The 18,164-nt window shown below is 44.9% G+C and overlaps 1 protein-coding gene across 1 annotated transcript in view; it reads right to left on the reverse strand.

The window, feature by feature from the left end:
• The window catches only part of XKR6 (XK related 6), a 206,192-nt gene that overhangs the window by 17,473 nt on the left and 170,555 nt on the right, over positions 1-18,164 (reverse strand). Inside the window, exon 2 of the mRNA XM_054061314.1 lies at positions 6,125-6,321. Within this exon, the coding sequence (XP_053917289.1) occupies positions 6,125-6,321 (197 nt within the window). The remainder of the gene's footprint in view (positions 1-6,124; positions 6,322-18,164) is intronic.

Below are 18,164 nucleotides of genomic sequence, written 5' to 3' on the forward strand. Positions count from 1 at the left end.
CCAAACTCTGGTACACCTTTCAACCACCTCATCTCCTGTTATCGAGGATTCTGTGAGGTAAAGGCTTTTACATTGCATTTATCATAGAATCATAGAATGGTTTGGATTGGATTGGAAGGGACCTTAAAGATCATCCATTTCCACCACCCCTGCCATGGACAGGGACACCTTCCACTGGATCATGTTGCTCATAGTCCCATCCAACCCGGCCTTGAACACCTCCAGGGATGGGGCATCTGTCACTTCTCTGGGCAACCTGTTCCAGTTGAGTCTTGCTGGATCTAAGGAAAAATACACTGGTCAAAGGGAGGAGGATTTCTGTTTCTAGAGGAAAAGGATTTTGCCTAGGCCTGCACTAGTGTCCCTCCCATCCCAAACTGAGGATGTTGATGATGTGTTGGTCTTTTTTGTACTAAGCCCCCTGGAGTCTGATGCTTGTATAGAAAGGGCAAACCCCAGCTTGTTTATAACGGGTAGCTCTGATTATGGGACTCTGCACAAACGAGGACAATTTTGTGTAGTGAGGTCATAGGGATTTGAATTTGGGTTTTTGGATTCATGTTTCAGCATTGTTGGAATGTATATATTTAGTTACACCTAAATTGAAAGACATTTGCAGAAAACAGGCAGCAATAATTCACAACAAGCACTTTCCCCTAGGCATACTTTTCCATCCACCGTGTCATCTCCTTCCTGTAGTCCTCAGTGTCTCCATCTTTACTAAGAATCAAGTATTTGCAGGGATTGTTCTTCAGCCCTGTGGCCAGCAGGCACACCCTGGAACTATCCATACCCCATCTCTTGCCATCCAAAGGTGGCTATATCCAATGGCCTCTAGATAATGGTCCCTGATTTGTGTTTACCCCCAAGGAGATTGGGGATTTTTGGCTCAGTTAGCTGGTCCAAGACAAAACAACGTCAGACCCATGCTAACAGGGCAAGAGTAGTGATGATGGCTGCCCACTGCTGATGCCTGTCCACCCCAAAATTGCTCTCGGATGGATTTATCTGTTCAGCTCAAGCCAGCACGAAGGATCTTGCACTAACTTCTGGTGCTCCTTCAAAGTTAGCAGTGCTAACTGAAGGATGAATCTTCAAATCTAATGAGTCTCCTCTGCTTTGTGTGGAGACGTGGAAGTTTTAGTCTCTTCAGTGACATCCAGCCCAGTGTTGATCACATTTGAAAATCATACCCTTTGGCGACTAAAGGCTCCTTTTCTGACTTGGTTGCCCAGCTAAGAAGGTTACTTTGATCTTTGGGGCCTGAGTGGGAAGGGGACTGAGTAAGAAGTAATCCATTCATTTGTTGCCCTTTAGATATTACCTTCTTTTTAGATCTCAAACCATTCTGTTATGATGCCTTGGGATATTTCCTACCTTATGAATATATCTAACAGGACATTTCAGACAGTATGTACTTCATCGCACATCCATTATTCACAGCATATTATTGGTTAACTATCAGCCTGTCATTGGAGAAAATGAACTGAGAAATTTATCTCCACATTAGACTTGACTCATTATCACTCAGATAGGAATCCTCTCACTCAGGTGCAGAAATGTTTAACTTGAGGTTAACTCATCTTGAATCCACTCAGCTCAATGGGGGATGCCTTCTCTGGGCAGTGAGGACAATGACTAACTCACCCCTGCTGCTCATCTTCCAATGCCCGCAAAGACCAGTTGAGTCTTCTAAGCCAAGTGACAGAGAAAAGCATATTAGTGTGCAAGAAAGGACAGCCCTCATTATAAACAGCCTCCAGACATGGCACAGAAAGAGTGAGGCCATGGTGAAACAGATAGGACTTTGCTTTGGGAGTGACAACAAAATTTGGCTACATCATTTGCAAACTCCACCAGTACAACCCTTCACCCAACACACACCTCTAGCTGAGATGTCTAAAATCCCTTTTATTGCCTAGCTTGTATCACTGTGCTTAAAATGTGATTCCCCAGACACACTGAAGTTAATGTTGCTTTTTCTTAAATATATGAGCACCTTCAGACTACTTATTCTGGGCTGCAGAAAGCGCACACGCCTTGCAAAATGCCAGAGATTTCAACAGGACTTTGCATAATGAAGGCTTACGCTGCAAATCTCTTTCAGATCAACGGCAGGGTTATAGGGGAGACAGGAACAGCATCAGTGAATAGACAGTCCTTTTTTGTAGGAGGAAACCCTGCACTGAAAACTGAAGCCTCACACAGGCAAATTCCCAGCAAAAGCATTGCGTAAAGCACTCGTGACATGAGTGACGGAGGTTAGAGGTTTGGCTAAATCTCATTAAGTCTTAAAGTAGCCACATGAAAAAATTAAGCAAAACGAAACCTCTTTAAGAGTAGATTTATGCTGAAATACTGGAATCCCTGTTGCCTCACTAACTGCCTAGAAGTTGGTTGTCTCCTTTAAGCTGGTTATATGTGCTCCTTTCCATCCAGTGCAGAGGAACAGGCAACTCTGCAGAGTGAAGTGGGTTAAGGATGTTTTATTCTGCAAGAAGTCAGGTGGATTATGTGCTAGGAGTGATTATGAAATGAAGATTTGGGATGCTGGGCTTATTTTCTTGTCATTAATATTATGTTTTCCCCCGCAAATATGCCATGTTATTTAAATCAGAGGAGTACTCTGGCCAGTGCCATCCAGGAATCTGAGAGAGAATATTGCCTTTTCATACCATTCTCTCCAAAATCTTGTGGACAGATAAGGTGAGTGAGGGACAGAGCTGCATCGTCTTTGGATTCCCATCACCTTCTTTTGCCTAACCCTAAAGGGAAGCCCTACATACATCACCTAGGTTCTGTCTAAATTCCCTGGGAAAAGGTGCTGGTGGAGGACAGGCATGTTGTCCTACGTCCTTCATCTGCTCTGGACATGGCCTGATCCATGTTTTGGAGGCATCCTTTCTTCCTCACCTTCCACTGACTCTGTTTTGGACCCACACAGCTCTGATTGTAGCACATGAATCACTAAAAAGGAGCCTGCATACCAACACTAGCTTCTTCCACATGCATATTCAGGAGCTGATGTCAACCCATTTGTCCCAGAAGCCACAGCACAAAGTATTCTAGCTCAAGCTGTCAGCATGCACCTTCTAGGTCAGATCTGCTCACCAGATAGAGGACTTGAGTTCTTACTTCTTTTCTCTTTGTGCTATTTTCCACTCTTCCTGTGTCACCAGACGACGGCAGCTAAGCTGGTATCTGATCTGCCTTGTGATAGGGATATGATGAAGGAATCTTTGGGGAGAGGGTAGAAAGCAAGGGGGTGTCCCAAGCTTTACCAAGGCTGGGACTTGACCTCAAATTACAGCTCCAACACTTCTGCTGCTGGTTGTGTCAGACCATGCAGGAGATACTAATTCTTGGGTGAGCAGGGACCCATTAGTGAAACTGGTCAATTCTTCAAGCTCCAAAGAAGCAACAAACACAGGTTCCACCCTACACTTTCAAACCAGTACCTCTCCAACTAAATATGGTTCTTGCAAGGCATGGTGAGTCTTCACTTTCTTCTGCTCACTCAACACATTATAGGAACCAGGAAATTAAGCCTGATTGCAGATCTTTCTGTCACCATGCTCCTAAACTTCTCCGGAGGAGATGCTCTGGATCGGAGTAAAAATCTCCAGTATATTCATTCTTCTCACCTCAACAGCTATGTTAGCATACGAACTAGGAGAAAAACGCAAAATTTCCTGGTAGCTACTCTACTAACTCTCTTTCTGCATCTCCTTGAATAGGAGATAGGGATATTAGCTGAACTGTTTGGAGAAGGCAGGAGCTTGGCTTGGCTTCCTGCACTGGGCTTGGCATTGCAGTCTTAATAGGAGGGAGGACTGAAGCTTGAAGGAGGGATGTATTCCATATAAAACGTTAAACTGACCTTATTATAGCACTAAATAAATCCATTAGAGACTGTGTGAAGCATATGGAAATAGCAGGAATCTGGACATTTTAGCATGGTCTGTATCTGGGTTTATAAGACCTGCTGTGGCCTGTTTTGCTGGTGTTCATCCCTCAGTAATGCAGCTCATACTGTCCCTGTTTAGAGGCAGAACTGGTCTCTTCCTGTGACAAGACATGCTCACATAGACACGATAAGCCAGGAGAGACTTGATTTGATTCTTAAACACGCTGCCCTCCTAACAATATCCATCTTCCTTTGGTTTCTGCATGCTTTAAGGGAAATCTTTGATACTCTTTTGCTCCTTTTATAATGGCTGCTCTCAGCATTTAATTTCCTTTTACGTAATTACATACTGGCCAGGAGGAGGAGGAACAGACAAGCACTGAACGGGCATAGAGGAGCTCTAGGAAACCTTGCACCTGAGTCAGGAGCACTGGGCAAGCTCTGCTGCTTGCATCCATCAGCAAAGCCCCACTCTCAGCACGCAGCCCTGAGATGTGTGACCAGATCTCTGACACAGGCAGGGGAGGCGGCAAGAAGAGGATGCACTGGGGACCCTCTCCTGCTGGAGCGTGGCAGGCAAAGAGCCCTCCAGGGCTTGAGGAGGCAGGCAGGGACGTGCATTGCCTTGGAAGAGAGCGCAGCTTGCTCAGTGTGGTGGAGAAACCGAGGAACTGCATATCTGAAGAAGCAGGAGGGGGTTGGAAAATGATGCAGCTTGTTCAGTGGATTAAACAGCCATGCCTGGAAGTGGCAAACTGAAAGAACTGCAGATTTGAAAGCCTAGAGGGATAATTCAGCTATGTTGTCTGACTTCCAGCACAACAGAGGCCAGCAAACTTCACCTAGTGCTTTCTGAAGCGAGCCCAACAATCTGCATAACTTCCTGGCAAGCCTCTTACGTTATATTTTATACATTTTTAGTAAGGTTAATAATGTTAGAAGCAGCAGGGAAAGGGTGCTGGCAAACGTGAGCAGATCTAGCAGGAGTTGTAGAAAAACATGTTCATCATGTCAGCACTTTGGAGGCCTGGAGAGCTCATGATGAGAGGTTTCAGAAAAAGCCTGCATAAATAGGAAAAGGGAAGCCTCTATAAACAACTGTGATGGGCCTGCTCAAAGTATGGAGGAAGAGGAGAGCAGTCTGGCTTACAGATGCTCTAGATAGGAGTGACATTGGTTCAAATAGTAAAATTTAACCCTGAAGAACTGTCCAGTTCCAAGAAACAACTCAGGTCTGTCAGAATTAGCATGATACAAGCAGGCTGTCTTTGGTAAGCCGACTGTCATCCCTGGTGTATGAGTTGAGCAGGGGCTGAATAACCTATCAGCTCATCAGCTTGTACCACTGTAGGTGTTTGGAAAGAACAATTCTCCCTCAAGCTGGTGATCCTTAGGCAGACAGCATTCCCACGGGCATGGGCTGGTAGAACTGCTCACTCCAGGGCTGTGACAGGGGCATATGCCTCTCAACTGTGGTTGCCACCCTGTGTTCAGGACATCACTGCAGCCAAGGACATCAGAACTGGCAAACTCTTTTCTATGGTTGCTTCCAAGTCTCTTTTCATCTATCTACCTTTGCAATATTACCTGCACTATAACATCTCTCTCCCTACACAATCTCCTCCATTGCCTTCTCCCCTCTCTTTTCTTGGACTTCCTGAGAACCATAGTACCAATGACTAAACTTTAATTTCTGGGCACTTTTCAGAAAGGGTCCTACAGTGTGTAGCTATTAAGAAACTCACTTATACTTCACATCGTCAGAGCACTGCACATGCATTGAACTGTTTGTCTTCAGAACACAAATTCTAATCTGACTGGTTTTATCATCTTACTTATGTAAAGAAGGAAACTGAGGCAGGGAATGACTGTCTTTGCCCAGTCATGGGCAAATGAATGGTGACACCTGCCACAGCAGCAGAGACTGCCTGCCTCTTCCTCACAACGACATCATTTCTTTAGACTGGACTGGGTGTTGAAGAGCTGAATCTCATCTTTTGACTGATACTGTTGTGGTTTTTTTTCTTAGTGAAATAAGCAGAAATTTTACCCAGCAAACGCAGCATGGAGCTGGAATGAGATTTGTCCCAAGTGGCAGCCCCTTATAAGCCAGGTTGCGTAGGGCAGATGGTTTGCAAAATATCCATCGGCAGTTGAGCATAGGATCAGAGGGGGAGGCCGGGAGGATGGGGAGGGGAAGACGAGGGGGCCACTTACATGGTAATGTTTCTGCACGGTTCTTTTGGATCATTATGCAGAGCTGTAGCACCAGTTGAGGGGCGCTCTCAAGGAAAGTTTCCAGGAGGCGCAACATATTTACGTCTGCATATTCGTACATCATAGCCCAGTAGAAACGCTGCTGGTGTTCCTTCCGCCTCTGGCTCTGGATCCCCAGATACATAGTTCGGATATACCTGCAGGAAACAGGAGGAAAAGTTGAGTGTGAGACTTTGGCATGCATCAAAACCTGAGGAGGATGGGGCTGTGGGCCAGTTGTTTGAGGAGAAAGAGGTTGTCTGGAGGAAAGGGAATCTGAGGTAGATACAGATGTCCACGTAGTTATCATAGAATCATAGAATCATTAAGGTTGGAAAAGACCTCCACAATCATCAAGTCCAAACGTCAGCCCAACACCACTATGCCTACTAAACCATGTCCTGAAGTGCCACAGCTAAACATTTTCTTAACACCTCAAGGAAAGGAGATTCCACTGCTTCCCTGGGCAGTTTGTTCCAATGTTTGACCACTCTTTCAGTAAAGAAATTTTTCCTCATATCCAATCTAAACTTTCCTTGTCACAACTTGAGGCCATTTCCTCTCATCCTATGGCTTGTTACCTGGGAGACGAGACCAGCACCCACCTCACTACAACCTCCTTTCAGGTAGCCGTAGAGAGTGATGAGGTCTCGCCTCAGCCTTCCCTTCTCCAGGCTAATGTTTTCTCCTGCAAAATGTGAGGACCTCTTTTGTATTGCAAGAGTGGGAAATGTTTGACTTGTACCATCCAAATATGAAGGGGGGGAGGCGGGATAAGAAATGGTCATGAAACATTTACACAAGAAAACAACTCTCTCACTTTGTTTTCATGATGAGAAGAGGAGATACTGCTTGACAAATGCTATGACACTTGGCAGTGGCTTAACAGATCACCTAAGCCCCTTCAGCACTCTAGTAAGGAGGTTTCCTCATGGACCCCAGAGATTTGGCCCTATTTTTTCACAGGTGGAGCAATGAGATACTACCTTCACCTTCAGCATGTGTGACCCATGAATACAAAAGGCCGCAGCTCACCACTGGTCAGCTGTTGAGACTCTGGGCAGTGAAGGACCAGAAGAAGGTGTCTCACGAGTATTGTTTGAGTGTCTCTGTTTCCATATCACATATGCAAGGAGACCTGCAGACCACACTCTAGGGACACAACTTCTCTTCAGGCAACATTTGGACAAGCTTTGTAAATGGAACTGATCAAGTCAGGGTAGCACAAAGTACCCAGATACTTCAGGACTCATACCATTTAAGAAAGGAAGCATCTCATAACTTGGTCCTTCGCTAATGTTGCTGATATTAATGATCTAATCCTGAGTCCTTTTTCTTTCCATCCTGAGTGCTGGCTGCAACCTTTTGCATCTTAATTTGGGATGAGAATCATTTCATCTAACATCGACCCTAAAGTTAGTCATCTGAGCCTGTCAACAGACAGAAACATCCCCTCTGGAGACTGTTCATCTGTCCCACCTCAGATGCCAGCATGAAGACAGGATAAAGTGCCTTCTGGAGGCTCTGGGAGGGTCTCTCAGCACAAACTGGGGTTTTGCCAAAAAATTAGATCATTCGTTGCCACTCGGGGTGAGATTGCACAGCAAGGAAGAGCAGGGGGAAAGGACGTAAGCCTCAACAGCCTCTGTATCTCCAAATTACATCCAGGGATGGGGAGCTGAGATATAAGCAAAGGTAGATCTGCAAGCCCTTTCTCAAGCACCTTGTCCTTCCTTCCCACTCGCTGTTCACAAGCATCAAAGTCGAAAAACCCTGAAAGAAGACACAAGGACATAAAAAATGAAGCAGTAAAGCCACCAGATGGGGCTCGACACTCGAGAAAATGCGATGCCACTCATACACGACACTGGTAACGTGGTGTGATATCTCCATCCCCAGGGTCTGAGTGAAAATGCCTATAGACCACCTCTTCTCCCATGGACATCAGTATTCATGCTCAAGGCCACCGTTTGCACTCAACATTACCTTGAAAGACCCTAGCCCCAGGAGCTGCAGGATAACACAGGAATCCTGCCTTCCCTTCACACATGCAAGAAATTAAATGTAGTTTAGCAGGAAAGGCAAAGCTGGGGACAGTGAGTTGTAATGGCTCAAGGCGAAAACAGAGAAAAGGTGCATACAAGTGGTTTTTATAATATCAGGGAACACAGAGCCACGGAAAACAAAGGTGATGGTGCTATAAGGTGCTATAAGGTGCTGCCCATAGGCAAAGACAGCATCACCTCTGCCAAACTCTTTCCAGAGACATATTGCATGGCCTTTGCTTCCCAGGAGCTCCCAATCCTGCTAGTACTTGAAACCTAAACTTCTCTTCTGAAGTTTAAGCCACCAATTTATTGTCATCCCAGCCACAGACAAGGGAAAGAATTTATTTATTTTTGCCCTGCAGCAGACTTTTACCTTTTTGCACCTAGCTACCAGGTAAACACTCAATCTTCTTTTCTCCAGACTAAAAAAAAATCCCATATTTCTTTCAGTCCCTTCTCACGGCTCACACTTCCTAAACTTCTATTCTTTCCATTGCTGTCCCCACCAGCAGTCTCCAGCTTTTGGTTACTTTTAAGACTGTCTTTATTTTCCAAGCACTCCAGGTCAGCAAGATCCAAACCATAACAGTGACATTGAGTCACTCAAAAAGATTTAAGAAGAAATTAACAGAAGGGACAGAACATCCCGCAACGATTTCTCCTTGATCTCTAGGATTTCACCTCAATCCACACAGTTTAAGCATGAATTTTTCTTACAGGCCACAGTGAGAGGACATGCCACCTGTCCATGGAGGCAGAACGTGTAAAAGGACATAAAAATGCATTGGACTAATATAATGCCCTGGTCCTGAATCCATCAATGGCCAAAACAATGACAATGACAGTGACACTGAATTCTATTTACTGTTGAGCCCACAGGCTTTTGCAAAGGTCAGCTTGTGTATTGTGCTCTTTCCACAAATGGGGAAGCTGAGTCATGGAGCACCAAAAGGGCTCTTCCACAGTATTCTTACAGCAGAATCCACATCTTCTAGCATTGTCATCAGCCTCTAACCACCACAACACAAACCCATGAGCGGAGTAGCACTCTGCTTGCTGGTGGTCCTTCGCCCAGAGTGGACATGCTTTCTTGACAACATAAAGCCTAGCCCTGCCCAATTTTATCTGTAGTAGAAGACCCAGCAGGACAAAGACGCCCCACCCAACTGCCACATGGGATTACAACCTTGGGAAACCCTTGGCATAATTTTGGCCAGCAAACTGTCACGGCCTCCCAAGTGAACACCACATGAACAAAGCAGTTCCAAGGACCATTTGCAGCAGAAGGGAAATGAACTTCTCTTTGTAGTTTCTTTTTGGTCCATGCAAAAATATGGTGCTTTCTCTTCAGCATCCTTCAGACCCAAATCTGACAAAGAGAGGAAAGAGGGAAGAATGGTTTGGGTTGGAAGAGATCTTAAAGACCATTCAGTTCCATCCCACCTGTCATTGGCAGGCACACCTTCCAGTGGATCACATTGCTCGAAGCCTCATCCAACCTAGCCTTGAACACCTCCAGGGATGGGGTAGCCACAACTTCACTGGGCAACCAGTGCCAGCACCTCACCACCCTCATAGGAAAATATGTCTTCCTCATACCTCATCTAAATCTCCCCTCTTTCTGCTTAAAACCTCTCCCCCTTGTCCCATCCCTAATCAAGAGCCCCTCCTCAGCTTTCCTGTAGGTCTCCTTTAAGTACTCAAAAGCTGCTATAAGGTCTTCCCACAACCTTCTCTTCTCCAGACTGGACAACCCCAACTCTCTCAGCCTGTGCTCATAGGAGAGGTGGTCCAGTGCTTGGATCATCTTCGTGGCCCCCTCTGGTACATGCAAAAATATGGACCATTTTTTTCATTGCAACATATCTATGTCCTTCCTGTGCTAAGGATTCCAACAGTGAACATAGGACTCCAGGTAAGGTCTCATGAGAGCAGAATAGAGGGAGAGAACCCCCTCCCTCGCCCTTCTGGTGACACTTCTTTTGATGCAGGCCAGGATATGATTGGCTTACTGAGCTGCAAGTGAATGTTGCCAGCTCATGTTGAGATTCTGGACTACCAGCAGCTCCAAGTCCTTCTCTTCAGGGCTACTCTCAATCCATTCGCTGCCCAGCCCATAACTGTGTTTGGGATTGTCCCATCCCAGGTGCAGGACCATGCACTTGGCCTCATTGAGCTTTATGAAGTTTATTGTCATTTCATGTGCTTGTTTGAGGCCTTTTTCCTACCTTCACTAACACTGTCTAAGTGTAGACAAACTCTGAAGGAAAAAAAAAAATCAATTTCACCTGAAATGTATTGTTCTTGGTCAAGCTGGTAGCAAACAGGTTTCTATAATTAGACTTTCAAATCCATATTCAGGTCTGATCTCCAATCTTTAGCAAAACGATGCTTCCTCTTATGTCAGTGAATGCCATTCACTGCTTCTGTTCTTTTGAAAATTAGGCTAATTTGTTTATTTAAGAGCTTCATTTTGGATACAGGAGCCTAACTTTGAGCTTTTTATTTTTTGAATGCTGCCTATTTTTATATACGAGTGTGTGTATTTGTGTGCATGCATGTATTTTTAGTTCTATGTCCCATCATGGCTTCAAGAGATAGAACTAATTTGGGGTTCGGAGGGGGATTCAGGGTGATTTTCTTTAAATGCACAAAGGATTGGCTATCCCCTCTGTTCTGGCAAGGTTCCCAGAATTCCTGTTGGTATAATTACCCTCATGCTTATTTACTACGTATGTCGCAGTAGCACACAAACTGCAAGGGGCAAAGTCACTGCTGTTCCTGCGCCAAAGCATTTTTTTTAGGAAGCCAAAGCCATCAACTCCAGGAACGTGGTCAAATAACCTCTGGGGAGAGCCCCAGGATGCCATGAGGAGGAAGAAGAGGAGATCCTCTAACCGTAACCTCCCACACCCCCCGCACCACCTAAGTGCTATGGAAGAAGATGCTTCACGTGGATGACAGAGGTTGCTCAGCTGTCTCAGCAAGGGCTGCAGCAGAAAGCTGCAGAGACAGGATTACAGAGTCATAGACTCTGTCTACACCATTAAAAAAAGCAGACCAAAGACCAGCCTTTGTTCTCAGCCACTTGGCATGGCTCAACTCTTTGTAGCTACATCCACGCTAGTTGGCCTTGGCCAAAATTGCCAGAGACTGTGCTGACAATTTATGGTGTCTGTGCCTTGGCACTCTTCGTTTTACAGAGGTGGTTCTGAATATCACCAGCAGAAAGTGAAGAAGGACGCCTCAGCCAATGCGCTGGCTTGAAGAGAAAGGACACTGATGTGTAAGAGGGTTGCAGGAGCATGGAACGATATGTCAGCACAGGCTCTGGGCTATGTTTCGAGGAAAGAAGAATCCTGATGGCCTGTCCCACACAAACACAAGCTAACCAAGGTCAGGAATCTCAGACTGTATCAACAATAGTCAATAATGGACAGTGACATTGTTTAGCCCACAGAAGAGAAGATCTGGGGAAACCTTATACCAGCCAACCAGTACTTAAAGGGTGCATATAAGAAAGCTGGGGAGGGGCTCTTTATCAGGGATTGCAGGGATGTATGATGGAGGGAAGGGTTTAAAGCTGAAAGAGGGGAGATTTAGATTAGATATTAGGAAGAAATGTTTTCCTGTGAAGGTAGTGGGGCGCCAGCCCATGTTGTCCAGAGAAGTTGTGGATGCCCCATCCCTGGAGGTGTTCAAGGCCAGGTTGAATGAGGCTTTGAGCAACTTGAGGTGTCCGTGTCCATGGCAAGGAGGCTGGAAGCGGATGATCTGGTCCCTTCCAAATCAAACCATTCTATGATTCTATGACCTGACCACTCTTCTTGAAGCCAACAGGCCCAGACTGACAACAGAAACAAACTCTCTCACCCTGATTTTGGAATCAGGTAGCTGCCTTCAGACTCAGTACTGGTAACAATCTCTGATCCCTATGAGTCTTGAACCCTGCCCAGGTTATGATTACTTGGGAGAGTGCTAGTAATCCCTGGTCAATCTAGTGATTATACTAAGAACTTAGCAGCATCATGAAGTGCCCATGAGTAGGCTTTGAAATTACCTAGTTTGCTAGTATAGGCATATGGAAAGAGGGAAAGGAATAGAACTTGATCTACTCAGACCACTCCCAACTATTCCTGACCAAGCACAGCCAAGCCTACTACTGCTTTCAGAGAAGCAAACCCTGGCTTGAAAAACGAGAAAGCATGCTTGAAAAGCCAGAAACACATCTCTAGGGAAAGCAGGAGCTTAGAAAATTACCTAAGTAGGTTGCAACTTACAACTGTAGCACCTAACACGCCCCTTTGGAAGAATAGGATTTCACAGAATCACAGAATGCTTTGGGTTGGAATGGTCCTTTACAGGTCATCTGGTTCAGCACCCTTGCAGTAAGCAAGGACATCTTTAATCATATCAGGTTGCTCAAAGCCCCATTCAACCTGAATTTGAATGCTTCCAGGAATGGGGCCTCCACTACCCCCTTGGACAACCTGTGCCAGTGTTTACTACTTTCATTGTAAAAAATTTCTTTGTTATATACAGTCTAAATCTACCATCCCTTAGTTTAAAACCATTACTCCTTGTCCTGTCACAACCGGCCTTGCTATAAAGTCCATCCCCATCATTCCTACAGGAAAGCTGCTACAAGGTCTCCCCGTAGCCTTCTCTTCTCCAGGCTGAATAATCCCAATTTGTCCTTATATGGGAGATGCTCCAGCCCACGGATCATTTTTCTATCCAACTGCTCTAACAGATCCACATTTTTCCTGTGCTAAGGGCCCTAAGGCTGGACACAGTACTCAAAGTGAGGTCTCAAACGAGCTGAGTAGAGTAGTTTATCAAGATGAGGGGGGCCACAGGTACAACACCGTCCCCAGCATCTCATTAACTATCTCTGCTTCTCTCTGAACAGCTCGACTTTGCCATGGCACTATGGGACTGTGATTATGTCCTAGATGTCACAGTAGCAACACACACAGTATGGATGGACACCATCTCCCTCACCATCCCATGCACCGACCTTCTTCCTGGTGCTCAATACTGGAAGAAGATGGGTGGGATGGGGTGAGTTATTCAGGTGATGGCTCATCCTCCTGCTGTCTCCTCCACAATCACTCCTGATAACTCTTGTGAGGGGCCATTATCCTTAAGCACTAGAGGGTGTTTACAGATTAAAAGCCCTCTCCTTGGAAGGGAGGAAATGAGGACATGTGTAACTGCTCGACTGGAAGGCTTGCAGCAAAGGCTGCCTGAACATACCCTTAAAATGAGGTTATGTAAGGCCAGATCTCAGCTGGAGCGAGCTGGCATCCACAGGGCTCCAGCAATTTACACCAGCTGCGGCTTTGGCCCGCTTCTTTAATTTTAATGAATTATTTTCATTCTAACAGATATAAAAGGAATTTAAGATGTAGCGCTCAAGCAACAGGGGAGCATGAAAGTAAAATGCTGTCTATTAAAAAAATCAAAACCCAACTTACAGTTGCCATCACAGTTAACAGGCTCAATATCAACATTTGTTAGCAATTTTTTTTGTTATGATGTTGCAAGTTAGTGATAAGGATTCACAGATGGGTAATTATTGTTCCTACTTCGAGCATCAAAAGTAGTAACTACGGGGCCCCATCCAGGTGCTGACTTACCACAGCTTTGTCTATCTGCTTCCAGAGTATCAAACTCCTACAGAACAGTCCGCATCCAAACCACCTCTGCGGAATGGTTCCTAGCCTGGGCTAATCCTTGAAGGAGATACAGGACTTATTTACACCACTGCTAGTTATCTTGGGCCAAAACGATGCTGTGGACCGTTGCTAAACCAGGAAAGATCACTTCCCATCTCAAAAGTGCAAGAAAGGGAACCTTAAATCTTATGGGACTAAGCAAGCACTGTACAAACACTTCCTTTAATCCAACATCCTCAGACATCATACCAACCACATATGACTAAATGATCATTTTGATGAGCCTTTATTTTCAGAACTGGGATTCTCAGAGCCTTCTGAAATCTTACCACTTTGGGCATTTCTTGATATGGTTTATACATAAGAATGAATGCCTTGTCTTGCTTATTGGAAGAGAATGTTGCTGAACACAAAACAAGCTTATTCTTAACACTTAAAAAACTTGAACGTGCAGTATGACATCATTAGTGAGTTCTGTAGACTAGTAGTTAGTGGAGGACAGTGTCTTTCCTTGGATATTTCGTTTCAGTGCTGAACCTGTAACTCCTGTATGACTTTATCACAACATCACTGTGATCCAGGGTCAGGCTTAGGAGTCACAACAAGATTACACAAGAGTAATTTCATCAAGATGAGAAAATTGGATTACTTGTCTCATATTAACACTTTTGAGTTAAACTGTATCAGTACCTGCTTCAACATTTTGCCATGTTTTCTAGCATCCAGGCATTCCTGTTGGCTTATTTCCTTATCCCTGCTTGAAAAAGTCTCCATGAGTGAGATTCTCAAAAGCACTAGCCAAGACCTGTTCCCTTTAAAGCCAAAGGGTCAAGTCAAGCCAAACTTTCTGAATACCCCTAGTTCATAGCCATGATAACCACCACTTCAGGGAAAATAGTGTCTTTATGTGAATACAAACCCCTATTCTTTAAAAGCACATATTTGAGAGATGATGATACTGAAGCATCCATTTATATTAGAAAGTCTTGCTTTTTAGAAAATACTACTGGCAACTGAAATATCTACTATAAAGAATGATAGCCTTCTGCTGCACAGAAGAAAATGTAATGACTTTGTATTCTAAAGATTTAAAGATGTTTTAAAGCACAGGTGGGTTTATTATACATCAACCATGAAAGAGGCATCTGATTTGTTTTGTAAACCGTACATTGGGGAGGATCACATCATAGAGTGATGGAATAATTTAGGTTGGAAGGGACCTCTAGAAGTCTCTGGAGCAAGCCTCCCCTCTAACCTGAAGTCAGAGAAGGTTGGTCATGGTCTCGTGCAGTTGAATTTTGAAAATCTCCAAGGATGAAGATTCCACAACCTCTCTGGGCAACCTGTTCCAGCACTTAACCACAATCATTACTGAAATGATTTTTAGCCCAAGATGATTGTGACTATTTAAAGAAAGTCTACAAATCAACTGCTCCTTGAGAAGTGTAAATTTGATCAAATAGTTAGAAAGAGGCAATAAAATAGTGAGGCTGCAGCATTTTAAATACCCACTTCCTGTATCTTTGATGTATGTAGGCTGATACAACTTGTAGCTGATAATTTGGAGGCTGACACACAAAGCAGGGAGCTATGATTCATAATGTTACCAGCCTCTCTGAAATTATTCCTTTAGTTGCAATGTCACACCAATGGGACATGTATCACCTCCTCCAGGACACTGTCCATGGTCTTCGCTCAATTCCCTTTCTTTCTGATGGTTTAAGAAGATATTTGGGGCTGCGAGACCATGTGACAGGGCTGCAGGTGTGCATTTCATCCTGCTGGCAGATATGGGGGTCATAACCTCCAACAGATGCATGGGGCAGAAAACTGGGGCAAGGGCATCACTGCAGGTAAAGCACCAGAGATCAAAAATACATGAGCTGCCTGTACCCATGTTGCTCCGCCTGGGAAGTGCTTCTGGCATTCGTCTTTGTAACTATTCTCTTTCCTAGATGGCAAGCAGTTTTCTCTGACTCACAGACAGATCATAGAATCATACAATGGTTTGAGTTGGAAGTGACCTTAAAGACCTTCCAGCTCCAACCCGCTCTGTCATGGGCAGGGGCACTTTCCACTCGATCAGGTTGCTCAAAGCTTCATCCAAGCTGGTCTTGAACACCTCCAGGGATGGGGCATCCATGACTTCTCTGGGCAACCTGTGCCAGTGCCTCACCACCCTCACAGGAAAAAAAATCTTCCTAATATCTCATCAAAATCTCCCCTCTTTCAGCTTAAACCCATTCCCCCTCATCCTATCTCTGCACCCCTTGATAAATAGCCCCTCCCCAGCTTTCCTGTAGACCCCTTTAAGTACTGGAAGATCTTCCCAGAGCCTTTTCCAGATTGAACAGGCCCAACTCTCTCAGCCTATTCTCATGTAGGAGGTGCTCCAGCCCTCTAATCGTCTTCATGGCCCTCTAATCATTTTCATGGCCCTCAAATAATCTTTGTGGCCCTCCACTGGACTCATTCTAACAGATCTATGTCTTTCTTGTGTTGAGGACACTAGTTTTTCAAACCTTCCCAAATCTAGGCTGTTACTGAAATATCCATGCTTAGCCAGAACCTGGCCAGTATATCTTTATTTGCAAAACCATTCATGAACGTGTTATTGGCATATTCATTATGACTGCATTTTGCAAGCAGCTCTGCCGAGGCAGCCTCTCCTTGCCTGTGTCCCCATGGGATACGAGGTATCCAGGATATCCAGGTTGCAGAATCCCCATTTCCAGATCTTTGCCCAGTAAAGCAATACAGCATCAAAGATTAGCTTTGTAGCAGGAGCTACAGTTTTGGCCCAGGCTCATAGAAATCCTGTTTGTGTTTTTACTTGTCAATTATTTTGTGAGGTGTAGAGTCCTAAAACAGAAAAAGACACAAAGACCTCTTCAGCAACAGGGTATAAATGCCCTTTCTTGCTCTTAATGTGGGAAGCATCTCTGTGCTGTGTAAAGGAGCAGGCAGAGTAGCAGGGGCTGCTGGAGAGGGTATCAAAGTGATGGGTGCTGCACAGACATGGCACAGCATCTATCACACTTGGATGGTCTCATGTCTTAGCACTGAGCCAAATGCTCTCTTTTATCACAGACTCCCTTCCCCCAAATTAGTTATGAATCCTTAAGCCCCAGTCCCTTTCGTATTTTACACATACTTATTTACTTAAAGTATACTCTGACACCTAGTGCTATCACCTCCAGCAAAGCCTTCTGTTTTAAATCAAAGCTGTTAAATAGCTTTACACAGAAAGAAAGAAGTTGAACTCACACTGAATTTTCATTTCCAGTGTGTTTCAGCTAATAGGGTTTAATGTCAGGGCTCTCCTTTTGGAAATAAAACTGGTCCTGGTCCAATAAGCCTTACAGGAACGGATGCAGCCGAAGGCCTTAAAGTAAGCGGAGGTCTTTCGATTGACTTGTCTTGGCTCCAAGCAAGGGAAGTTTCAAGGCAAATGCAGAGAAATGCCTGAGGGCTCCCAAAATATGTGCATTCAAGGGCATGATGTTACAGGGACAAATGAGAGTAGTCACCTTCCCCTTTTTATAGGACCGGCCACGTTACAATATTTAATCTGAATTGTTTTGAGAGGTCATTTGACATCACATTGACTCACCAGAAGCACAGGATCTCAGGAGAGAAGTTTGCATTGCTTTGGGAGGGCAGCCAAGGGCAGGGACACATCTTCATACCCTCACAGCTCTCTGCAAGTCTCTAAGACCCCTTGGTGGAGGATATAGAGCAGCAGAAGGGAAAGCAATGGCCTTAACCAGCTCTGAGTCCCCTGGAGATGGAAACATAATGTGGTGGCTTTCACCCCAGGGCCAAAGAGGAACATGACTTGGAGCTGATCCTCACTCAGAGGGCAATATTTCCTGCTCCCAGGCTCTGGCTGCTGAGGAAGATGAGGGTGTCACGTCTCCTGTTAGGAGATAAGAGACTGATACAAGGACTGATATGGATTCTAGGATAGTATTCACTCAATTTACAGTATTTACTCTCTCTCTGTCCATCAAGGTCACTGATGCTGAAGCAGGACCTGAAATCACTGGACAAGACTTTTCTATAGAGCAAAGCCTCTCTTAACCCCCATGGATGGTTGCGTTGTACAGCTGAGAAGGGGAATGTTCCAGGAAAGACTCTTCCACTGAGAGGGTTTTTTTCTTTTTACCAGCATGCCAGTAGAACACCAGCCAGGAGCAGTTTTTAGGGAGAGAGGACCCTGCCTACGAAAATGGAGGCTGATTCTCAAGGACCTGGTGAGCCTGAAAAAAA

The sequence above is a fragment of the Cuculus canorus genome, chromosome 3 (assembly GCF_017976375.1).
Source record: "Cuculus canorus isolate bCucCan1 chromosome 3, bCucCan1.pri, whole genome shotgun sequence".
NCBI lineage: Eukaryota > Metazoa > Chordata > Aves > Cuculiformes > Cuculidae > Cuculus > Cuculus canorus.